General features: G+C 38.9%; 1 protein-coding gene across 19 annotated transcripts in view; it reads left to right on the forward strand.

Moving 5' to 3' along the window:
* The window catches only part of POGLUT3 (protein O-glucosyltransferase 3), a 105,530-nt gene that overhangs the window by 55,023 nt on the left and 24,446 nt on the right, over positions 1–26,061 (forward strand). For 7 of the 19 annotated variants that reach the window (XM_019941933.3, XM_033862080.2, XM_073808239.1 and 4 more), the window contains 3 exons: positions 1,733–1,778; positions 10,031–10,166; positions 12,942–20,308. In XM_019941933.3, coding sequence (XP_019797492.1) covers positions 1,733–1,778; positions 10,031–10,166; positions 12,942–18,325 — 5,566 coding nt within the window. In that variant the 3' untranslated portion in view covers positions 18,326–20,308. Of the gene's footprint in view, positions 1–1,732; positions 1,779–2,671; positions 2,853–8,636; positions 8,732–10,030; positions 10,167–12,941; positions 20,309–26,061 lie in introns of those variants that run through there. The other 12 variants (XM_019941934.3, XM_073808243.1, XM_019941942.3 and 9 more) reach the window with 7 other exon arrangements.

Consider the following 26,061-nt stretch of genomic DNA (forward strand, 5'->3'; position numbering starts at 1 on the left):
GAAACTGATTGTTGCCCCTGCTCCCTTCACTCCAAATCAGACCAGGGGCCTGACTGAGCTGATGAGAGTGTTGAGCTGCGCAGCGACACCATGAAGCCGGCAGCTCCACAGGGCTCCGGAAAGAATCTTCACAATCTGGACAGTTTGGCTCCAGGCAAATTGAATTACTTGCCAGTTCCCGGCCTCCCTTACTCTCTTACACCTCAGGCTTGTGCTCCTGCTGTTCTTTTCCTCTCATACCTGTTCAACCACCACCTTCTCTCCCTGTTGCCTTCCCATTTATCTCGGCAAGTGCTCACCGGCCCCTCTGCATTTTCAGCATATTATACTTAAGCCTCTGTATTGTCTGTATTGTCCTTTTCACATTGTGGCTTGCACTTTGGCTCTTTATGTATCTAATCTTTCCTATCATAAAGCGTCTCAGAGAACAGGGTCTCTATCTCAGGCATATTTATTTCCTCCAAAGCACTCAAAATAGTGCGTAGCATGTAGAAGGCTTGCAGGCTCAATAAAGCTGTATGAAAAGGAAGCATATGAATAAAAACAGTATTTTAACTTCTAAATATTATTAGTGTAGAGCTGGTATTTCAAAATAATATGAAAAAAATCCATATTAATTTTAATTTCTGTTTAAATTTTGAGCTAAACTATAAAATACATGTTGGTATCTTTTAAATATAAACTTGCTTGGCCTCCCAGGTTTTATGCTCAACTTTCAAGAACCATGAAGCAACTAGGAGTTTGAATGAAGGAAAACTGCATCTTGCCACTTTCAATTGATCTGACCTAGAGTCTCAGTTTGTTTAATTCTTGATTCCATTTTGCTGTTCTCTTAGCGAAGGAGAGGACTTGATTTCATACAAGAGCTCTGAGTCACTATGGTCTATTAACTCTTAAGCTGCAATTCAGGCAGCATACCCTGGCATAGGATTATAGATTTAAAAAAATCAAAATTTATCTCAATTTTGGACCTATGTCTTTAAAATTTTTCACCTTCTACTGAATTTTAGAGGAGCAACATAAATAGTAAAAGCATAATTGTTCTCCTTCAAGATGATTTCATAATAAATAAGACATATGTATAAAAATAAGCATCCTGAAGTCATCTTTATAAGGTTTGCTTTTTTAAAAATTCCCTTAAGAATTGTTGAGTCTGGTTCTGACTTACTCTCTCTTTAAAATAAAAATGTACAGAAGCAGAAAATCTGTTTCCCATTTACAAGAAAATTCTGTGTGCCATACTGATCAAGAATGAGAGCTCTAGATTCAGTCAGCCTGTGGCCGGCTCTGAACTCAGCCACTATGTACCTTGTACAGTGTCTTCTAACTTCTCTAATCTGTAAAATGAGAGTTGTCATAGTATCCACCTGACAAGAGTGATGTATTTAAATGAGATAACATGCCTATAGAGCATGAGAATACTGCCTGATACACAGTAAACACTCAACAAATATAACTGTTTTTGTAATTGTCTTCATGCTATGTCAAGTACAAATCCACTAATATGTAATTTTTCTTGGCTACCTGAGTGACAAAGATGTAAAACATTGATCCTAAGCAAGAATAGGAAAATGTTTCTGAAAGATTTTTCAACAGTGCACTAAGAAATGTCTCCCTACTAAGCATCAGAAATATATCTTCTCAAGATATCAAGATATAATAGCAAACATGCTATTGATTTTCCAAAAGTTAGGCACTTCTTCAAAGAAGTTATTTCAAATTCTTTTCACAGATGTGACGACCACATACCTCCTGTGTCTGTGAGGGGAACTGCTTTGGTAAGTAACCGAAGAACTAAAGGTTATGCTGAAGAACTCAGAATTAATGTAATTCCTGATTGGCTACCTACTTAAATAGAATTCTCATTGGCACAGTTTGAAATTTCCTTGAGAAGCTTAGATTTCTCCTACAGAGTTCAAAGTTTCCCAGCTGTGATCTGTTTCCAGTTGGCTGTGGTACTAAAATACTCAAACAGCAGGCTCTGCCAGGAGGAGTGAAGCCATTGTGTGTCCACAGAGACTAGCGTTAGTATCTCTGATATTTTACCACGTGTCAGTCCTGTACAGCCCTAGAATGTTGGACAGAGGAAGAATTTATTTGGGGATAGCAGAGGAATCGCAATTTGAGGCATGCAAACTGTAGCAAGCTGCAGGCAAGTCTGCTGAGGATTTGGGGTAGGCTGTATTTGGGCAGGGAATGTAAAGAGGGGAGAGTTCAGTTTGAGTCTGTCAAAATCAATGGAGACCAGCTTTGAAAATTTCCAAATAAACTTCAAACCAGTGTGGGTCTGTGCTAGACCTATTCTGGGCAAGATCATCATTTGTATTCAAAGAGGAAACCACTGATAGGTGAGATGCATTTGGACAGAACAGGTTCACATGAGGGGGCTGACCCAACAGGACCTCCACTTAAAGGGCTTAAATTTAAATTTATCTCTGTGTTCACATGCTTATAAGATTGAGAAGCTTTAAGTTTTCTGTTTCTTACTTTTTTGCTATCATGACTTTTGATCTACACACACTTGTGTCTTCGTGTGTAACTCATATGGTTTGGAGATGAAAGAAAGACGGAGTTTTGGAAGGTACCTAAGAGTGCAGGAGGAAGGTAGAGGCATTTCTCAATTGATGGCCCTTAGTACTAATATCTACCTTTCTCTTCTTTTTTCAAAAAGCATGAGATAGAATTCTGGTGAGGAGTGCATATAAACAGAGGTTCTTTACTTCACAAACAAAAGTGAGCCTCCTTTCTTCTTCAGAGTAATGCTACTTTCTCTCCTTTATATGCTTGAGCCCCAACCATGACGCCAGCAGCAACAACAGCTACATTCTGATGGAGAACTTGCTATCATTCAGGTACTTGACATGGGTCACTTCATTTGATCCCCAGAGGTAATCTATGAAGTAGGTACTATTATTATTCCCATTTAAAGATGAAGAAACTAAGGTTCAGAGAATTTAAAGATCATGCTCAAGGTCACACTGGAAAATGGTATAATCAGGATTGAAACACCCGGGTCTCTGTTAACTCGGTAGCCAGAAGTCAAAAATGCCTACAGCTTCAACAGCCCCAAAGCCCTGTTTGTTTATGAGCCCCAGTTGCTCGCTACATGCAGACTCTCCTTTAACTGAGCAGTAGACTGAACTGGCACACATGCAGCTTTGTTCTCTAAAAGGACAGAGCCCTACTTCAGGATGCTTCTGTACTCTTGCTTTTCCTCGGAGAAGTGCTCAGAGCTAACCTTCCTTTCCCATTTAAGAGCCATGGGGTCTGAAACAAATGAGGAACATAAAAAGAAATGCGAGCACCTAGAAGTTATAAAACAGGAGAGCTAATCTGGAGTTCTTGGGATTTGAAAGTCCAGTCTGAGGATTAGTAGATATCCTTCTTTGGCACTCTTAATTGCTGCTTGCCTTAAACCATTTTTCTGCTCAGAGCATGTCAATCTAAAAAAGTAAGAACTGGGAATATAAATGAAACTCAAGCTGATGATTGCAGCTCCCAGTTAATAACTATTATAAAAAGTAGGAGAGAGAAAATAATGAAACGATTGTTGAAGACAAGAGTTTTGTATAACATGTAGATCTCCATTATTTATCCATGAAAGTCCTATCCCCTTAACCTGCAGAGAGCTGGAATTTGGCCTTTGATGCCACAGGGATTCTTGCCAAGATTTAAGATAATGAACTTCCTCTCACTTGGTTGGTAGCCTAGCAGGAATTGTACAAGGGGGATTCCAACATTTTGTAGGAGGTTGTACTACATTCTTGGATGACCTTCCATTCAAAGAGAAGGAAGCTGGGACTTCCCTGGGGTCCAGTGGTTAAGACCCTGTGCTCCCAATGCAGGGGGCCCGGGTTTGATCCCTGGTCAGGGAACTAGATCCCATATGCATGTGCAACTAAGAGTTTGCATGCCACAACTAAGAGCCTGCATGCCACAACTAAAAGATCCTACATACCGCCACTAAGACCCAGCTCAGCCAAATAAATAAATAAATATTTTTTTAAAAAGAGAGAGAAGGAAGCTGCTATTTATACATATACATCAGGGACTTCCCTGGTGGCGCAGTGGTTAGGAATCTGCCTGCCATTGCAGGAGACATGGATTTGATCCCTGGTCCACGAAGATCCCACATGCTGCGGAGCAACTAAGCCCGTGCGCCATAACTATTGAGCCTGTGCTCTAGAGCCCGCATGCCACAACTACCGAAGCCCGCGCGCCTAGAGCACCGTGCTCTGCAACAAAGAGAAGCCACCACAATGAGAAACCCGAGCACCACAACGAAGAGTAGCCCCCACTCGCCGCAACTAGAGGAAGCCCGCGCACAGCAACGAAGACTCAATGCAGCCAAAAATAAATAAATAAATAAACATTTACATCAGCTTAAAAGAAGCAAAGGGTTTCAGAAAACAGAATTTTTAGAGCTAGAATGTGTGAAAGAATTTCAGTCTAAAATGGAAGCAGGGCTTCCCTGGTGGCACAGTGGTTGAGAGTCCGCCTGCCAATGCAGGCGGCACGGGTTTGTGCCGCGGTCCGGGAAGATCCCACATGCCGCGGAGCGGCTAGGCCCGTGAGCCATGGCCGCTGAGCCTGCGCGTCCGGAACCTGTGCTCCGCAACGGGAGAGGCCACAACAGTGAGAGGCCCGTGTACCGCAAAAAAAATAAAAATAAAAATAATAAATAAAATGGAACCAGAGGATACATTGCATAAAATGGAAAATCTGACACATGTTCCCTGAGGAAGACAAAACTTAAGGACCGAGAAACTGATTTCCCATAAATGCCTGATTTACAGAAAACTGATAATAATATTGGAATTTTCTTAAATGACAGGGAATTGGTCAGGGATTGCCTCCTATCAACCTTGCAAAGTTTTGCTTATGGTTTCCAGAGGCATGAACAAAAATGATCCGGGTCAGGTTGGCCTCACAAAATAAGCTAACTGAGCTTTGTTTGTATGACTGGACTGGTTTTGTCTGCTCAGGAAATTTTCAAAGCTGGTCTCCATTTGTGTGGTTTTTTTAAACATCTTTATTGGAGTATAATTGCTTTACAATGGTGTGTTAGTTTCTGCTTTATAACAAAGTGAATCAGCTATACATATATATATTTCCCCATATCTCCTCCCTGTTGCGTCTCCCTCCCACCCTCCCTATCCCCCCCTCAGGTGGTCGCAAAGCTCCGAGCTGATCTCCCTGTGCTATGCGGCTGCTTCCCACTAGCTATCTATTTTCCATTTGGTAGTGTATATAAGTCTGTTTTAACAGACTCGAATTGAACTTTCCCCTCTTTACATTCCCTGCCCAAATACAGCCTATCTCAAACCCTCAGCAGACTTGCCTGCAGCTCGCTACAGCTTGTGTGTCCCAAATTGCAAGTCCTCTGCTATTGCTAAATAAACTCATCTCTCGATCTTGCCTCAGTTTACCCTTTTATTTAGGTTGACAAGAGAAACTTAGAGATCTTCTAGCTCAGAGTTCCTCTCTACTTCAGCACTTCTGACATCTTGGGCTGAATAATTCTTTGCTGTGGGGCCTCTCCTGTGAACTGTAGGATGTTTAGTGGCATCCTACTAGATGCCAGTATTTCTCCTCCACTAAACTGTGACAATCAAAACTATCTCCAGAAATTGCCAAATGTTCCATGAGGAGCAAATTGACCTCAGCTGAGAACCATCTCCTTAAAGGCGAGGAATCAAAAATCAAAGTAGCCGCCATCTCCGAGAATAGACAAACTGTATGGCCTTGGCCACTTGGTCACTCCTTATTTCTGAACAAATTCAGGCTGGGTCTGTTCTTAGCTGATATGCCAGCTCTGTACCCCTAGAAACATACCTCCAATGTGGCATAACCAGACTAGGCTGGTGTGAGCTCCCTGAGACTGGGACCATACCTGCTTACCTGTGTATCCCCACTTCCTGGCACAACGTGAGTACTCAGAAACTGAAAGAAGAAATGAATGTGTGGTTTTAAGCCACAAGATGCAATGCTGGATTTGACCTTTGCAGGAAAACAGACGCAGAATAAATTCAAGAACACCTTGAAAAATTAACTTGTTGACTTTATCAAGGCATTTGATAACATCCACGAGCTCCGGCTTCAGTTCCAACAGCTGTTCTACAGGTTTGGCTGCCCTAGAAGTTCTCAGATGGTCTGAGGTTACTCTATGACAGAGGTTTGTTTGACTCATCATGTCAGAATTGCAGATGTTATCAGTAGAGTGAATTGGGGTTGGAAAAATGGCCTTATTTTGCTCAGCATATTCTGTGTACCATGTTTAAGAATGTAACTGAGACCCTAAAGCCAGCATTTTGAGACTCTGGCCTCTAATCCTGTAGGACACTTTTCTAACTCATTACACTACGAGTACCTGCAGGAGTCCTCCAGGAAATTCTCTGTAACCACAGAAGACTAGTAATGGCTAACGATGAGGAATTACTAAGTGCTAAACACCATTCTAAAGTGTTTTACAACTATTAATTCATTTAATCCTCGCAGCACCACTATCAGATGAGGAGTGTTGTTGTTGCGTTTTTGTCTTTTTTTTCATTATTCCAAGAAAGAAACTAAGGTACAGAACAGAAACGTTAAGCAACTTGCCCAAAGTTGTACAGCTTTTAAGAGAGAGAACCAGAATTTGGACTTGTTTAGTATTCATGTGCTTAACCATTATGCTTTGCTACCTCAGACATGCTATATTGAGTCAATATTGTAAATATTCAGTGTCTCAATTTCTGTAATAATCTTCACTAAAAATCCTATATATGTAATTTTCTACCTTGGTATATTGAAAATCAATCCATAACTGTGTGCATGGAGGGTATGGAATGTTTAAAGCAAGGTTCCTGTCCTCAGAGAGTTTACCACCTAATTGAAGAAATGTACATTAGTAAAATAAAAATACAAAGCAATGTAGTGGAGAAAATAGGATTAAAGATCAGACCATATGAGTGTCAGTAGCCAGTGTCACCTTTTATTATTCCTGTGACTTGAGTAAGGTACTTAACTGAGACTCAGTTTTTTCATCTGCAAAGTGGGAATGAAAATCCCTACCTATTTCACAAGTTTGTTCTAAGGATCAAATGAGAGAAGATATTTTTAAAGTATATTGAAAACTGAATAAATGAGTAATTTTGTTCAAATATAAAATAGTATCAAAAGAGTGTACAAAAATGTATTGGAGAAGTTCAGAAGTGGGAAATATTATTGTGGGAAGCATCGTCTTTGAATTCAGTTCAGTAAATATGAGTCAATCTCTTATATGCTGATGCTATGCAAGGTGCTCAGGATACAAAGTAGAATACTTTGCTTTCTTAGTTATTTTAGAATTTGGTCCACTTCCAGGGTTTTATTCATGTGTCTGTGAATCCCTGGTTTCCTAGATCAGAGTGGGGATTAGAATGTGTGAGAGGGTAGGGGAGGAAGGGTAGAAGTCGAGTGATAAAGTAAAAGTGGAGAGAATGTAAACAACTTTGATATGAAATAAAATGTATAATACCAGAGGTGCATAAAAAATACTGTGGTAATTAATTATTCCTGCAAGAATTGGAGAAGGACTAACAGAGAGGTTGATATAGGAGCTGGACTCCGAAGGATGAGCTGACATTTTCCAGAAGAAGAGGAGAAAGGGCAAAGATCAGGAGCAGAGACACAGAGTCCTCAGAAGTGCACAGCATTTTAAAGGACTGTGTGTAGGGAGCTTGGAGCATGGGGATTAAAGCTAGTTGGGGAAGAAAGGCTTAAATCAAAAATTGGAAAAGGATTTTGACACTATTTTGCTGCATGGAGGTGTTTGGGCCTCATCCTCTAGGCCAGGTATGGGAAATAGGCTTCATCTTTTATGATGACGTTATGGCACAGAATATTCTTTGGAGGAAGATTCGGAGTCCAAGACTGACCCCTGACTGAGGATCTGTGTGTGCTCTGAGCCGCAGAAGGATTTACCTCTCTTAGCCATATAATATCTCCATGTGTTGGAAACATCCTTAATATGTTAGGTGAATAGGGGTGGCCTTGAAGCAGAAGATCTGTGCAGAAATATAACCAAAGGATGTTATATTCACAGTCTCTTGGTAGAAACCCTTCCCGCCTAGAGAGGTTCTTCTCTTCACCTGAGTGTTCAGTTCATGTACTTTGCATTTTATTATAAATTCATTATAAAGGAATGTGATCCAGGAGGCCAAAAAGAATGTACTCTGGTCTACATAGAGGAAATCTGAAGTTTATTTGAATGTTAAAATGGTTGGGAGACAATGATGCTTACTATTCTCTTAAATGTATCTACTCTGCACCAACTACCAAAACTGAAGGTTTGGGAAGAATGGGCTTATAAGGTTCATGGCTAATTGTTATTAGCACAAATAAAGACTTGGAGAGACAGTAGGTAGGACACAAAAGAGAACACCTCGATGCACTGTAGAGAGAAAAGTGTAACTGTAACTGATCTGATTTTTCAAATGATTAGTTTCTAGTTTTATTACCTCCAATTGGTATATCCCTATAGTTATATCGTGCTTCTAATATTTGTTTACTTCTGAATTTAACATAAGTGTGTTAAATTATATCCAATAACCAATAAATTATCATTGGATTATTTTTCTTATTACTAAATCTCCTCTGTATGTATTCAATTACAGCTTACCCATAGAACTGAAAATGACAAGTCAATGAAATTTGGGCAGGGCTTCTGTAAGAAATAACTGACCTAGATCTTGAGAAAGAAAACAAACAGGTATAAAAATACTAGATTATGACGAATGCAAGGATTAAGAAAACCTAGGCTTTAGAATTGGACACACCTGTGTTGAGGAAATTAAAAAGCTGGAGCTTTAGAAATATTAGAGATTTGGCCTTAAGCATTCAAGATGAGATTAAATGTGATAGTGAACATCAAATAAAAGAGAAAAATTGGGGAAGAGAAGGATTCAAGCGGCAAGGACTGGGTAGAAAGTGAACTGAAAATAAAGCAATTGGAATGGGAAGTGGCCTTGTGCAGGGATGCAGGCAGGATGAGTTAAAGTGGAGTCATGAGTGGCAGACCCAGTTTGCCAGAGGAAATGCAAATGGAGTTTTGGCAAAAGGAAGTGGAGGTGTGGGAGTGGATAATTCCCCAAGGTTATAAAGACAAATTAAAACTTAAAAGTAGAGCAGTGATGGATTTAATGAAATCAAGATATAATTTGCTAGTAAAGAACTCTACATCATTCTCCTAAATCCTATAAAACTAGCAAAGGTTTAAAAAAAAATTATAAGGTCATGCTTTTCAGCGCCTTTTTTTCAGAATGATTAATCAGTTCCTTATGTGTATCTGGGAGGTTCTACCATGCTACATGATTTCCATGGATAGAAATACTTTTTTTTCCTAAATCCATCAAGTTTACAAATCTTAAGATCTACCGCAAGTTTCAGCTAACCGCCTCTTGAGAGAAAATAGGTACAGTGTTAAGAAATCTAAAATTACAGCCACTGGGGCCAGAGAGACAACATTCCTCACTCAAGAGAGGTCAATTTTTTTCCTATTTTCCAGGAACCTCCTTAAGATTTTTGTAGTGCTATGTAAATTTGTAGGAATCTTTTGCAGGGAGAGGCTCATACTGAAAGGAATTAATGTAGGTATGGAGAAGTTTGTGATCAGTTGCAAATTGCAAAAGCAACAAAACATTACAACTAGAGAAATAAATGTTAGGAAAATTTATTTGCTGTCCTTAGACTAGGACTTTTTTTTTTTTTTTTTTTTTTTTTTTTTGCGGCACGCGGGCCTCTCACTGCTGTGGCATCTCCTGCTGCGGAGCACAGGCTCCGGACGCGCAGGCTCAGCGGCCACGGCTCACGGGCCCAGCCGCTCCGCGGCACGTGGGATCCTCCCGGGCCGGGGCACGAACCCGTGTCCCCTGCATCGGCAGGTGGACTCTTAACCACTGCGCCACCAGGGAAGCCCTAGACTAGGACTTTTAAGCTTGGGACATTTTCGTGGGAACATGTTGGCTGGGGAAGTCCAGAAATAATATTACATTTTCTATTTTAAAATTAGCAGGCAAAAATATACAATTCACCTCTGGAAAATCAACCCATTGGCAGTGCATTTGTCCCCAAGCCAGCAGGCATGAGGGAGGGAAGTAGCATGCCTCCGTGGGATGCTTCACTGCTAGAGGATGAGTTTTTCCAAGGTAAGTCTATGCATTGAATTGCTTTGGAATTCCCAGTACTAAAGGAAAGCAAATAATAATTACAGTCTGTATTAAAGTGCTCAAAATGTATCAAACCCTGTACCTCATTTCTGAAGTCCCTCTTGTTTACCTTACCTGAAGAAGATGTGGTTACATGCTATTAACACAAATATTAAAGAATCATTTTCTTAAATTAATTTATTTATTTTTTGCTGTGTTGGGTCTTTGTTGCTCTGTGCAGGCTTTCTCTAGTTGTGGTGATAGGAGGCTACTCTTCGTTGCGGTGCGCGGGCTTCTCATCGCGGTGGCTTCTCTTGTTGCGGAGAATGGGCTCTTAGGCGTGCGGGCTTCAGTAGTTGTAGCACATGGGCTCAGTAGTTGTGATTCGCGGGCTCTAGAACACAGGCTCAGTAGTTGTAGCGCACAGACTTAGTTGCTCCGCGGCATGTGGGATCTTCTCAGACCACAGCTCGAACCCATGTCCCCTGCATTGGCGGGTGGATTCGTAACCACTGCGCCACCAGGGAAGTCCCTAAAGAATCTTATATTTAAATATAATCTAAGCAAATATTCTTGGATCAAGGCCTGATAAATCTATGGAATGGTAATAATGTTTAATATTTAAACCCAGGTAAAAAGGAAAAGATATGTCTTTAGGAAATATATCTATAAAGTTTACTGTCCTTAATAGACTTTTATTGTTCCTGATTAGGACCTAAATGCACTGTGATGAAATCTGATCGTTGTTAAACAATTAACCTTGTACAATAGATAACAATAAAGACTAAAACAGGTTCCAAAAGTACTATATACACATGGACCTTATTATACAAGCATAGCTCACCTTGACATAGTTTATTCTATATAAAATAAGCCTAGCCATTTGAAAAGTGAAGTCTGAAATCATTCACTAGCTTCACCTTGAGGAACTAAATTCAATTTCCAAGGGCAATGATGTCACCTCAGCCCTATAGTTAGGACAGGTGGTGTGATCATTGAGAGACATCCAGCTGGTTGGTTAACTCCTTTCAGTAAGATGGTTACTGGCAGAGAACTTGCTTCAGAGAAAAGAGACCCAGAGGAAAACTTCTGTTCCGAAACAAAGGTTTTGCTAGTAGAGGAGAGCTACTTTTTATGAAATGAAAAAAAAAAAATGACTTGACCTCTCTGAAAATAAAAAGGAGAAGCAGAACAGGAATTTTTTTGACCTCAAGAGTAGTGAGTCAAATAGCAGTATTAATTTCGGAATCAAAGTAACTTTGAATAATTTAAAGTCCCGTGATACTGATGTTAAGAGTGGTTATCTCTGGGAAGAAGGACTCCAGGTGATTTTACCTCTTTTGTTATATTTTCCTGTATTTACCATATATTGCTTTTGTAGTCAGCAAAAGACTTTATTTAAGGAGGAAGAAAAAACTATGAACAGCTTGAAAGGGAAAACAGAAATCAAAGAGATTTCATTATAATTTGCTTTAAAGACAGATTTATGTAGTTTTCTTTTCTTTTTGCCCTGCCTTATATTTTGGCATTGCTTGATTATTTTATTTGTGGATGTAGGAAATAAATTATTTCAGGGACAGGAGAAAAATAATTTTTTTCACTAAAACATTGACGAATGTTTTCCCTGAAGAATTCCTTAGTTACAGATCTTTCATGCTCAAGACTAGTTCTTTTGCTGGCTATGTGAACTTAATAGCACCAACTTACAAATAAAAGAGAGTAGAGAAAATTCAGAGCAGATATCAAAAACCCCTTCAGCACCTGTCCTAACATAATTGGTATATTATAAGTACGTCTCACTTACATTCACTCAGATACCGATATACCTCACTTTCCCTGTCATTGAAGAGTTAAAATTACAATTTTTTTTTTTTTTTTTTTTTTTTTTTGCTGTATGTGGCCTCTCCCGTTGCGGAGCACAGGCTCCGGACGCACAGGCTCAGCGGCCATGGCTCACGGGTCTAGCCGCTCCGCGGCATGTGGGATCTTCCCGGACCGGGGCACGAACCCGTGTCCCCTGCATCGGCAGGCGGACTCTCAACCACTGTGCCACCAGGGAAACCCCTAAAATTACAATTTTTAATGACAAATAATTTTAATTAACCAAAGAAAGTGCACCATTTTATGTAACTCAGAAGGATAGATTTCTGTAAACCAAAAAGTTCTTCAGCAATTTAAATAATCCCATAACTTATTTCTCATGTCAGATTTTATTTTTTTAATGAACATTTCTTAAAAAAATACACAATCTACTCATATTTATTGTAACATGAATATGATAAAATATATCTGTTACCATCCAAATAGGTATGTTAATAAATTGGATGCTAAACTTTTGGCAGTAGTGTGCAACTAAGTACAACTAAGAACTCACATGTTATTTACAGACTTTCATATCTTTTACAATCCCCTGAGGTAAACATAATTGGAAACATTATAGCTACCTAGTGACACAAAAGATTCACTAGAAACCATGATTAAAATTTACTGTTAGGGGGGGAAAATGTGCTTTTATGTTCTTAAGACATTTTGGAAGGTCAACTTTGAAAATGTGTGATTTGAAAAAGTGTGAAAATGAAAAAGAAACTTCCATTACAGGCTTGTAAAAGTCAAACTATCTTAAAGACATAATCAAAGTTAATGTCATAACATTTATGGTGATATGATCTAAAAATTATAAGGGATTATGTTTCTTCAAGCGGAGCCTTCAACAACTCAAAATATTATTAGACTGTAAAATCTTATGCAAAAAAATGACGTATATTCTCCTTTTAGTTTTAGATGATTTGGATGGAAAACTGGCTCAGGAACAGTCTCCAAGCTCATTGGATGCCAGAACACCTCTCAACTATGGATCAAGAACACAGTTCAGTCGTTTTTACTCCAGTGGGAATAAACACCGTAATATCACAGCAAGGCACAAAAATTGCTGTAATGAAACTTCTAATATGTCTATCTATGACATCCTAAGACCAGGAACCCCTAAGGAAGGTTTTAAAACCTTTTCTCCTAGAACAAGGACAATCTGTGATATGTACAAAACAAGGGAACCCAGAGTCTTAAAAGAAGATTATGTGCAAAAGAATATTTTTGGTAGTATTTCTCTGTATTTTGACAGCAGACAACAATCAGCCTCACCAGCTACAGCGTATTTCACAGCAAGAAGCTTACCTTTTTCAGCCACAACTCAGATCAAGACTGGGTTTATACCACCAAGCCACCAACAGAGCCCAAAGAGAACTCCTTTATCATCTATCATATGGAATAGATCAGATTCCTCTAGTGATAGGCAGAACCAGGAAGAGTTCCTGAGGGCACCATCACCAATGGAAATTGACCTTGCTGACCAGTATATGTATCCCAGGTGTTTTCAGGAGGATAGGAGATATGAATTTTACCATCCACAGAGTGTTCACCGAAGTGTTGGTTTAAATGCCCCCATGAATAATGCAATGAGTGCTGACCCATTTGAGAACTCAGAGAATATGCTGTTCTACCATGAAGATAACCCATTTACTGGGTCTTTCCTTAGCAATACCTTTGGATGGAGCAGGGAACAGAGATTTAGACCAAGTCCTTTTGGGGGCCAACAGGAAAAACATTCTTCCTGGTCTGACTTTCATCAAAGCAGGAAACCATTCACTTCTTCTGACAGAGACTTTGAAATGATCTCCATTGAAGCAAATAGTGCATTTTTAGCTGGTCATTGTCATAGTGTTCCTTCTCAACACTGGGGGTCATTTCCTCCTAGGTACAGGACAAATATTTCCAGAAACCAAGAGAAGCCACATCCCTCACAGTTTGATTCTCAGGCATCCACACTGGAGAGCATGGAGGTGTCACAAGTTAAAAGGAACCAGTCTACTTATTTTAGTGCACCAAATGTTTGCCCCATGCCTGGTTCAAGCTATCACATCAAATCTGATGGGTTAGAATGTCAACAGGACAGTTCTCCTATGGAACTACATATAAACAAAGAACCTTACTCATTTGAAATTGCTCAAACTCTAGCATCCTCATTCAAAACTACCTTCCCACAGATTCCTGATGACAGAGGGAATCCTCAGAGTCCCAACTTTCAGAATCCCACAGTCACTTTGCAGAAAATTAAGCCTGCTTCTCTTCCAATCAGAAACTATACAGAAGTCACTGGGACCAACAGTGACTCAGTTGATTCTCCACCTCTGACTGAAAGCCAACCCAATATCTTGGTCACGGAAGTGAATAATGAGAAAGACTTGAATGGATCTGTTTTGGAAAAAGACAAACAACTAAACAAGATAGACCAGACAACCATGACAGGTGAAATACCCCAACTTGTTTCACAGACAGTAATTTCTAACCCTTTACCTGATTTTCAAAATTTCCTCTCTCAGGACTCAGCCAAGAGCAACAGATTTGTTTTTAATGCATCTACGACGATAAGTTCAAAAAGTTTGCCTGGAGAGATTTCCAGGAGAGATATCTCCAAAATTCATAAAGCCAATGAACTAAAAAAAGATAAGAGTTATACTGGGAACAGAAAACTTGGCTCAGCAACTTCCCTTCCTTTCATTCAGGAAAGCAAAACAACATCACCTTCTCTCAGCCCAAATCAAGGTTTTCACCAGGAATTAACAGTAAGAAATAAAGATATTTCAAACATTATTAAAAATAACCACGGGAGTCCTGAACGTACTGATAATCAAAATGCACAGTCTTCAGAAAAGCCTGCTGTTTTAGATACCAAGGAAGAACAATGTACCACAACTTATTCTACCAACTGTAGCAAGTCACCTGCCGACCACAATGTGCCATGTGATTCTTTAGATCTGTCATCAGGTACACTACCAGATTCCTTACCATCAAATGATTCTTGCCTTGATGCTCTGGTGATTCCTTCTACTGCAGGGTTCTCCTGGAAATGTCCTTCAAGCAAAGATCTGTCTCTGGGAGAAAGAGAAGAAAAAGACAATGATTGCAAGAACCAAAATAGTCAATTTTCCCTAAGCTTCTCAGAAAACCAAAAGAGTAATGTTAATTGTATGCCTGTACATAATGAAGTGGTTGATGTTGTCAAATGCCATTCACATCCTCCTTTCAGGGATGGAAAGGGAAAAGGAAAAATAAGACGACGTATATCCTATACCGAAAAATTAAGCAAAACGGAAAGTAGATCAATACCCACAAGTGACAGCAGTAACCTCATTGAGGGAACTGAAAGCAATTCCAAGCCTCCTGAGCTTCACACAATTTATTGTACCTTACCAAGAAAATCAGCCAGTTTTCTCATCAATAACAGGAAGTCTGAAAGTAAGAAAATGCCTTCTTCGTTTAGGAATGAGCAACTTGCATTCCAAATCAAAAATGATGTGGAAGATCCAGTAGGGAAGTACACATCAAACAAATTCAGTCCCAGTTCTTGTGAGTCAGAGAGCAAATATTCCGGAGTAGTTTCAGACTCAGTCTCAATACCACCTGAAGCCACAGAGGAGATGACAAATATGACAAACATTGGATCTGCTTCTGTTAGAAAAGGACCACTTCAAGTCCTCATCAAGAGGGCTGTGTCATGTCCCTCAGGGGTGCCATATGCCTCAACTGGAAGAGATGAAAGAAAAGAAGGTTTAGTCTCAGATACAGATGCTTCTATTATAACACTAAAGCCTTGGGAGAGACTCATTAACCCTCTGGGAAGTGACTCATCTGTTCGGGAGTGTTCTTTAAGCAAAAGACACCACCAGAAGGAATACTTTCAGGAATGCACTGAAAAGAATGGTAGAATTTCTGCCTCCAGGACAGGTATATTTTCCCATCCAAATGAACACCCTTTACCTTTTTCTGCAGATTTGTCAGGCAAAGAAAGTGGGAAAACATTACATAAATTTAAGACTACTAGCATGTTTTCTGTTTCTGGTGATGAAGATAATGTGAAATGTCTTGAGGTGATTTCAATATACTATACTCTACCAAGGAAACACAGAAGAAAGTTCTGTAACCTTCTTCAAAAGTATACACAAAATATCGATTCACTTACAGAATCAACTAAAGTGGGGACTGAAATATCTCCTAATGCTTTAGAAAAAGACAAACTAAATTGTTCTACACACGAGCAGTCAGGAACACCTTCCTCTAAAGATCTAAAGATGCAGGTCAGCTCTGCTCAGGAGAACAGCCATCTTTCTCACACCACTGAAAATATGACTGGTTTACAATTACCAAGTTTTAGGTCCTCAGAGCCTACATTACAGGAAATTGCTTCTATTGAAGCAGATGTTTCTCTTCATAAAGGAGAACCTAAATCTAGAGAGGTTTCCCCACACAACTTAGCTAAAACACCTTTATGTGATTCACAAAGCAAGAAAGAGAAAGGGGGAAAATTGCGAAGTGAAACCCTGTATACTTCACTAATGCTTCAGGGAAAAAAAGTTACAAGAGAGAAATCTGAAAATTGTCAGCAATCCATTAAATCAGGTAACAGTGATTTTTCTAACCTCCCAGCCCATTCAGAAGAGAATGTTGAAAATTCACAAATTATTAGAAGTTCTGGGGAGTGTACAAGTAGTGCTATAACCATTACAGCTACTGGAAGTCTTCAGAAAGATATAACAGGTATAGCTATAGATGATAGCTCCAATGGATTGCAGCCTGGGGAAGTAAGAGGGGGAATTAGAAAAGATTTCCCAAAAAACCCTGATAAACCACTTTCTGACTCAGAAAGCCAAGTCTTTGCTCTTACTCCAGCCTTGCATAAACTACAGCTTGATGAGAAGACTTGTTCAAGTGAACAAGATTTAGACAGTTTACAGTCTGAACCCAGAGAACTACCTCAAAGAAGTCAGGAGGTAAATATGACAGAGAGCAAGGCTAAAGATGAAATGCAGGAGTTGGCATGGAATCAACCTTCACTTCTTGAAGGAAGTAATAAAAGTAAAAAAAGCTTGGATGACCTAGAAAAAGGGGAAAACAGATCTTCAGTTAAACCCAGATTGGCAGTTATGTCCAAAGCAAGCAGAAAATTTCCAGCTGAAGATTTATACCCCAGAAGACATGTAACTACTATCTTTCCTCAAAGTGGGAACAATTCTGGCTTTAGCACCTTATCCCCTGGCACACCAGAGTGCAACCCACACTCCCCTGTGCCTACGTTAAAGTCCACAGAATCCACAGATGAAAGCAGGTTAAGTAATGATGGAGTAAATGTGGAGAAATCCGAGGACCCTCTCCAGGTTACTGCAATAACCAACAGAGAAACTTCTACACACTTAAGCAATCAGAAGTCTAACAATATTTCACAGCCACATCAAAATGAGTTTAAAAAAATCTCAGAATCACAACTAAAGTATGAGAATTCTAAGGATGTAACAGTAGCTCAGATTTTGGAAGGAGAGTCAGAAGCCCTGGCCCAACCCTCATTGATCAGCCTCAGGGAAGCAGATTTCCCTGACCATCAGAGGGGGCTGAACCCTCCTTTTCAATTGGAGCCTGCAGAGAAATCTACAGTAAGCATGCCACTGGCCAGTTTTCAGCAACAACAAAGGAGTGCTTCATCTCTGGAGTGGGAACCTGAGCCACACCCCTATCATTCAAAGAGTTTAAAAAGCATCAATGTGCACGGTGCTCTACTACGAAAAAGTCATCCTCCAAAATTCAGAGAGCGTCATTTTTCTGAAAGTACTTCTATTGACAATGCCCTGAGTCAACTGACCCTTGGGAATGAATTCTCTAACAACAGTGGGTACAGTCGAAGATTCAAATCTTTTTCTGAACTACCCTCCTGTGATGAAAATGGAAGTTGGGCTTTGTACAACAGCGGGCCAAAAATGGGTCCTAGGTCTGCAACATCTATATCCAGACCTATTGACTATGGGATATTTGGGAAAGAACAACAACTGGCTTTCTTGGAGAATGTAAAGAGGTCACTCACACAAGGAAGATTATGGAAACCAAGTTTTCTTAAGAACCCTGGCTTCCTGAAAGATGACGTAGTTAACCCTCCTAACCCAACAGAGTCATCAAGTTCTAATTCTCCTAGTAATCAGATGCCAAAAGATGGCTTATCTCTAAGTGCACCACTTAATATCTATGAAGATGATCCAGTAGACTCAGATTGTGACACAGACACAACCACGGATGACGAATACTACCTGGATGAAAATGACAAAGAGTCAGAACTGTGAAGCTTTTTCTATAAAATGTATAACCTTTTCACCAAAAGTTTGTAATGTAGGGCTTCCCTGGTGGCGCAGTGGTTGAGAGTCCGCCTGCCGATGCAGGGGACACGGGTTCGTGCCCCAGTCCGGGAAGATCCCACATGCCGCGGAGTGGCTGGGCCTGTGAGCCATGGCCGCTGAGCCTGCGCGTCCAGAGCCTGTGCTCCGCAACGGGAGAGGCCACAACAGTGAGAGGCCCGCGAACTGCAAAAAAAAAAAAAAAAAAAAAAAAAAAAAGTTTGTAATGTAAATAAAGTGCAAATATGTATGTCTACGGAAAGGACAGACATTAGAAAAAAAAAATATCTAGTCTGGGCAGTTCCTGCTCTGAAACAATCCAAATTCTCTTTTTTTCCCCCTCCACACCCTATATATAGACTTCCTGAATTCTAGAGCAATGAATTCTTGTTTAGAGGGATTCTCTGCTGTTTTCTTCCCCTGTATATATCCTTGGCCTTCTGCCACTCAGCCCAAACTTAATCTCTAATTCACTGTCCAGTTTTGGTTTTCTGCTCTATTTTCCCCCTAACTTTCTTATACCTTTCATGGTGATTTACAACTTTAATATCCCAGCACAACAGCAAAACTCTGTCTTGCCTCTTCCATACCTTATATTCATGGCATTTAATAAAATATAGGGTGATAACAATGGAGTAAGTATTATTATCCTGTCTGACTCATCAACATTTAGGAGGTTTAGAGTTTGGGTTTTTTGGGGTTTTTTCTTTTGAGCAAAGATAAGGCCATATCTATAAGGACATCCTGTTTTATCCATAGCGGAGCCAGGGAAACACATATTTGAAGTGCTTGAGATAGTAGGTGAAGAGGTAAATCCCTAGTAAGCCAAAGAACATTAGTACTTCTAGGAATTCCTTTGAAATAGTTTCTAGGATGGTACAGAAGGTGGCTTTGCCACAGAATTTCTGCTTAGGAAGGGAACATAACTGAGGGGTAGAGATAAGCAGACATCCCTTCATGAGACTGACATCCTTACTGCAGCTCTCTCTGCAACTGTTCCTTTTTTCTTCCATTTCTCCAGAACCATCCATTTAAATTTTTTCTTTATTTGCAGGATAGAACACTTTTTTCCATGTGAGACATTTTAGTTGCAAATGGTAGCCTTGGTCAAGTCCCTAAAGTACTACCAAGTCAGATCTGACACCTTGGGGTTCACAGGCTTCTTTGCCAGATCATTTACCAGACCCTGGGAAATTAGAAGGCAGAACTTCTAAGGGCTCGTCACTATGATTCCTTCAATAATTTATCTAGACTAAATAACTTGTCACACCCACTGATAACTTGGCTTTCCTAACTCTTTATTTGCCATGCGGAATTTTTGGGGTTTTCTCTCCTCCTAATCAGCATAAAGACCAATAAACAGGTGGCAGTGAAGCTAATCTGCTAGAACTACAGAAATCATGCTATCCTGGATCTTAGTACTGTGAGGGTCAGCATGAATGGATTTCATCTTGTTTGGTTTATATTTGCTTCCTGGCCTCATTTTAGTTTCCATTTTTCTCACCTAGTTTGTTTCATCCATATAAATTAAGGATAATGATAGGTGTTGGGGAAGTATGCAGAAATTTGGAACTGATAGAAATGCAAGAAAGGACTATATTATTATTATCCTCCTAACCATTGCCTTGCCTAGAAGCAAAATGCCAGAGCTAGTTTGCATTGTTCCCATGAAACTCAAAACTAAGGAAAATGAGGTAATTACATGAAAGCTATTTCTTCAATCTATACATTGTCTTAAACTTCAAGCTCTGGCCAATCCTGACCTCAAAGAGACTGACAGTAGAATTCTAAATCAACTGTTCTAAACGTTTCCATTTAAATTTGTATGGTGAAGAATAAATAACAGTTTATTCTTTGTTTCATGTATGTTTGTAAATTCTACCTTCCTTTTTCTATTTATCTTATAATTTAAATAAAATTCATAAACCATGACCTATGTTTTCTATTTAATTTTAAAATATTCGAAGTTAATATTTTAATATTAAGATTCTTGGTTTTTTAAATGATCATTTACCAATCTATTTCAGTAAATATTCTGAGTCTACATGTATGTTACAAAAGGTGAGATGAAGTTAGCTTATTTTTCACTGAATTTAGCCTATATCAACAATTAGGTAAATTAAAGTCAGGCTAAACAACTACTTTGGGACCCTGCTTCTCTGTACTAGAATCTACCATCTGAATTCAAAGGTCATTGATGGCCAATGCTCATTGCACTATTTGTAATATTTGCTTGTTGGTCTGGCTCAAAAGTCAAGCAAACAGAAAATTCATGAAAATAGCACCTTCTATAATTTTATACCTTTATAAAACACTTCATTAAAGAAGTATAGCAAATGTCTATGTATTTTAACATACAAACTGCTGCTTTTTAATATTCATTTTTGGTATAGCTATAATAATTTATAGTAGTCATTTTTATACTCATAACTCGTTTTCTAAAATATATAATCATCATTAAAGTAAATAGTCACATAAATGGAGTAAATAATGAAGAAATCAATATTAATAAGTACCTGGTAAATTATTAACTTGTTTAAATGATAGACTTCTATAGCCATAAATTTTACATGTAAAGTCCATTTAAAATAGGGCTTAGGGGCTTCCCTGGTGGCGCAGTGGTTAAGAGTCCGCCTGCCGATGCAGGGGAAGTGGGTTCGTGCCCCGGTCTGGGAGGATCCCACATGCCGGGGAGCGGCTGGGCCCGTGAGCCATGGCCGCTGAGTCTGCGCGTCCGGAGCCTGTGCTCCGCAACGGGAGAGGCCACAACGGTGAGAGGCCCGCGTAACGCAAAAATAAATAAATAAATAAAATTAAAAATAAAATAATAAAATAAAATAGGGCTTAATGAGATTATTTTAATTTTTAGAGACTTCCCTCTAAATAATTTACTCCCTTATATTGTAAATACATCGCTGTTAATAAAACTCCAACTGCTGCTAACAAGGTTTTGGCTGACGATAGGCTAATAAAATCTGCTTTGTGTAGGAGGTACATGTGTGCCTGTACTTGAGGTGGTGAAAGAAAGTCCACTTACGTTATGGTAAAGCTACGTGTCAAACTGGAATATCCACATGTCCATAAAAGTAATATACTCCATTGAATACCAGAGGGTTAAAGAGGCCTTTTTGCTAAGAGTTTATTGTTAATAATAGTAATAATGCTTCAGAATAACCCATTTAAATGTACAGTGTAGATATGTAAATATTTTACTTTGAGTCTCTTTGTGACTGGCACTTCTGTGTTTCTGAAACATGTAATAAGCCTTAAGCACTTTTGTTTAAAATGTTGTCAAATAATCCTTTTATGTACTTGTTCTCAAACCTGTTCCCTAGATATGAAATGTGTTACAAGACAAGGTACAAATTTGAAACAATGCCTGTGTTGAAATAAATGATTTAAATAGATGCATTATTTGACTTGGTTTTTATTCCCATCCTCAAATGATTATTTTTAAGTGTGAAAGTTTCAGGAAGAATACAAAAAAGAAAATGGGGGGTGGAGTGTGGTGGACGAAAGTATTCAAATAAATCTTACTGGTGGCTATTGAATAAGATCAGCCATATGAGTGGTTTTAGAAAACAATGACTCCTTCTCTCTTCTCCTTCCATTTGTACCAAAAAGCAACCAACCATAAGTGGAGATCAATGTACTTGGCTGCAAAAGAGAGGAGGAATGAGGAGGGTCTGGCATTTCTCTCTGAGAGTTCTCACACTTATAAAGGAAGAGGAAGCCCCGTGGAGTTGGGCCATCTACTGCCCAGTAGCACTTATGAAAGATAAGCAGACCTTTCCAGTTGAAATGTAAGACATGCAATGTTAATTCCTGCTAAACAAATTAGTAGATTTGTACTAATCTTTTATCTTTTCTAGAAGAGGAACCCAAAGCCATCTCTCTACCAAGGACAGGAGAGTGTCATCATCTTGAATATGAGCAGTATTTTATTCAAAATATTTTTACTGTCCTTTATTAAAATTTAAAATACATTAGATCAGCTAGGATTTTTAGTTGTAGACAATATAATCCTCTCTAGGTGGTTCAAATAGAAAAGGATTTATTAAAGCATATATTCTTTGCTCAGAAACACATTGGTAGGGCTCAGGGGATAAACATTACGCTGAAATTCTAGGTCCAATTCCTAAAACCATGCCATAGATTATTGGACTGCCATGGGAGCTTCTGTCCTTGTTATGACCAGGAAGATGCAGAATCAGGATGCTGGCTGAATCATATTTATTTGCCCCAGAAACCACTCCAATAGAAATAAAAAGCACTAATATGCATAGAGTTACACATAATCATTTGTATTGCTACAATGTATTTTGTGGCAAAAACCAGAAACAAAGTGAATACCTAATAAGAGGTGACAATATATTATGAACACCCACATATGTAATATGATGAAACCATTAAAAAAATAAGGTATAACTATACAAGTTGACTCAGAAGAATTTGCGTGAGGTACTATTGACTGAGAAATACAAAATCTCATTTTTGTAAAGCATTAACCAAGAAACCTGCATATGCATGTGTATGTTATGGAGGGCTACATACTAGGCTATTAATGTTGGTTGTTTTGTGGCCAGACTGGGGGGGTGAGGTGGGGATGTATGTTCAAGAACAGCAGAAAAGAGAGAGAAGAGGTAGCCAAGACCCCTCCAAAAAAGAAACTATAAATATATACACACATGGGTATACATAGGTATCTATGTGTGTGTGTAATTATGATTGTATTTATGCACTTAGAATATTTTATCAGTGGGTATACAGATAAAAAATGAGAGACAATTTTTTAAAAAGATTTACTATCCAGGAGAATATTTAATAAGTTATTTTCTTTTAGAAAATTAATATTTGTACTACAGTCTGTGAAAAATTGTGGGGTTTTTTTTTCAGTTGTATTGAGATATAATTGAGATACAGCACTGTATAAGTTTAAAGTGTACAGCATAATGACATGACTTACCTATATTGCCAAATGATTGTCACAATAAGTTTAATTAACATTCATCATCTCATACAGATACAAAAAGAACGGGGGTAGAAGAAGAAGAAAATTGTGTTTTTCCTTGTGTTGAGAACTTTTAGGAAACATTGTGTTTTAATAAAATAAATGCTAGCACTAATTTTCCCTCTGAGCCCATGCTTTCTATCCCATCCATCCTTTCCAGATTATGCTGTCATTGCAGTCTAGAGTAAACTCAGAAGTACTTCTAGAAATGCTTTGGAGGTATGCAGTGGTGGTTGATATGATTGTCTTCTCAGTAGACACTTCTTTCTTTTCTTTGGCAATTCCATTCTCCAACTGACACCCCATCACCACCACCACCACCACCACCACCACATCTTCACTGTGGAAGAATCAATGTTCTTACAAGACCCTAAGAGTCTGAGCACAATTGATTGGTTCAGGAATGAGTGCCTGATTCAGACTGGACCAATAAGTAGTGTGTTTTAGGAGGAAATACACCTGTATTCTGATTCTAAATGCAAGTTAATATTTAAACCAGTTGTCTCATAATCTAAAATCCACCCTTGGAACTGTAATGTATGGAAAGGCAGCCACTGCGTTTATATCCCCAGCACCTTGCAGAATGCATGACAAAAAGTGGGTGCTGAATAAATATTACTGAAATAATCAAAAATAAATTTTTATGAATTTTTATGAGATCTAAGCTTGTCTAAGCCCAAGTAAGGTTTTTATTAATAACATTGAAAATTAGACAATTCTCTAATGTTAAAAGATGAATTTATTATAATGACACAGGGATATCCCAGAAACCAAGGGCAAAGATGCTGCTTATGAACTGTACCAAGCCTCTATAGTGCACTGTATAGAAAACCCAGAGAGTTTTCTATATTTCTCCTCCATTTTCAGTTTAAAAGGCAAAAAACATGACGTTTACGTTGCCTCTGTTTAAGAGAATAGTTACAAATTGAAATCTCTTAACCCTGATTTTAAACTCCCAAGGAAAAGATTCCGACTGGTTCAGTATGAGGCAGGTCCTAAACTATGGACCAATCAACTATGGCCATGGGTTAAGGTCATGTTTCGCAAAGCCTCACTGTTAACTCTGGATTGTGTAGTATATTAAAAAAAAAAAAAAAAAAAAGAGGAACAGTTTCTAGAAAAGGTAGAAAATGATGAACTGAGTGAATAATCAATAGCTGTGAATTTTACATAGCTTTAATGTGAAGACTCCAGGGGCCAGTGCAATTCATAAAAGCATACATATTGAATGTTGACCTTCCAGAGTCACACACAGACTGTAATTCTAGGTGTCTGAGATTGGAACTCAATATATAGATGAATGTGAAAGGGAACAGAAAACTTCTTGAAGTGTGTCATTTATTTCAACTTTTGTGCATGACTTTTCTCCTGCCTGGAATGCCCTTCTCCCCCTCTTCCTGCAGCAAATTTTTATTTGACCTTCATGAGTCAGCATAGATGTCATCTCTTTCAGAAAGCATCTCAGTTCTCCCAAGTTTGGGTTAACTGGGCCTCATCTGATGTACTTATGTTGGTAGAGGCAATCTGCCATGGGCCCTGGACATATCTGAACATTTTTGCTGGGAATGCCAAGAATGTAAGTTCTTGACTATTCTTTACCCATAGTGTAAAGGTACAGGGTGTGTTTGCAGCAAGCATCCTAGAGGGATGAGAAAACATCTCCCCACTGACAAAGAACAGACTTAATTCCCCTTACTCTAAAAATGGTAAGCCCCTGAATTTAGAGTGTATCTCTTGTAATGCAACTCACTTCAGGCATCCAGGACAGGTCTTTTGCATTGTCCCCACAGGACTTTTGTTGGGGGGGAGGTGGGTGGAGAGAGTGTATTCGTTTGCTAGGGCCACCATAACAAAATTCCACAGACTGATTGGCTTAAATGGCAAGATTTATTTTCTCACAGTTCTGGAGGTTAGAAGTCCAAGATCAAATTTGATTTCTCCTGACTCCTCTCTCCTTGGATTGCAGATGGCTACCTTCTCACTGCATCCTCACATGGTCTGTCTCCTGTAACCAAGAACTCCTGGTGTCTCTCTGTGTGCCCAAATTTCCTCTTCTTACGAGGACACCAGTTAGATTGGATTAGGGCCCACCCTAATGACTTGCTTTTGACTTAATCATCTCTTTAAAGGTACTGTCTCCAAATACAGTGATGTTCTGAGGTACTAGTGTTAACACCTCTACATATGAATTATTGAGGAACTCATTTCAGCATATAACAAGAGACATGGGGATCCAACACAAACCAAAACAAGCTCTGGTTACTGCTTTTACAATGAATAATATTGTTCTTTGTCTCTGACCCAGGAGTCTTGTGTCTTTTGACAGCATCCATGAAACAGTAACAGACTAACTTATTAGCTTGTAAATAGGGTAAAATCTCAGACACTATACAGTTCTTGACACCCACGTTTTAGCACCTATAACACTATTTACATTTCCTCTTTGTCTTTCTTCTCCACTAAACCACAGGAGCTGTGAAGTCAAAGTATAATGTGTAAAACATAGTAGGCATGGAATAAATGTTTGTTGAGTGAATTATATTTGATTTATTATAAAGAATCTAGTCAAGGCATTGGTTGATTTGAAGAGATATACCTTTTAAGATATGGATTAGGATGAGAAAGAAAACAGGTTGCTATAGACTCAGTACAGCTAAACAAGTGTTCAGATACA

Source organism: Tursiops truncatus, chromosome 8 (genome assembly GCF_011762595.2).
Source record: "Tursiops truncatus isolate mTurTru1 chromosome 8, mTurTru1.mat.Y, whole genome shotgun sequence".
Taxonomy (NCBI): Eukaryota; Metazoa; Chordata; class Mammalia; order Artiodactyla; family Delphinidae; genus Tursiops; species Tursiops truncatus.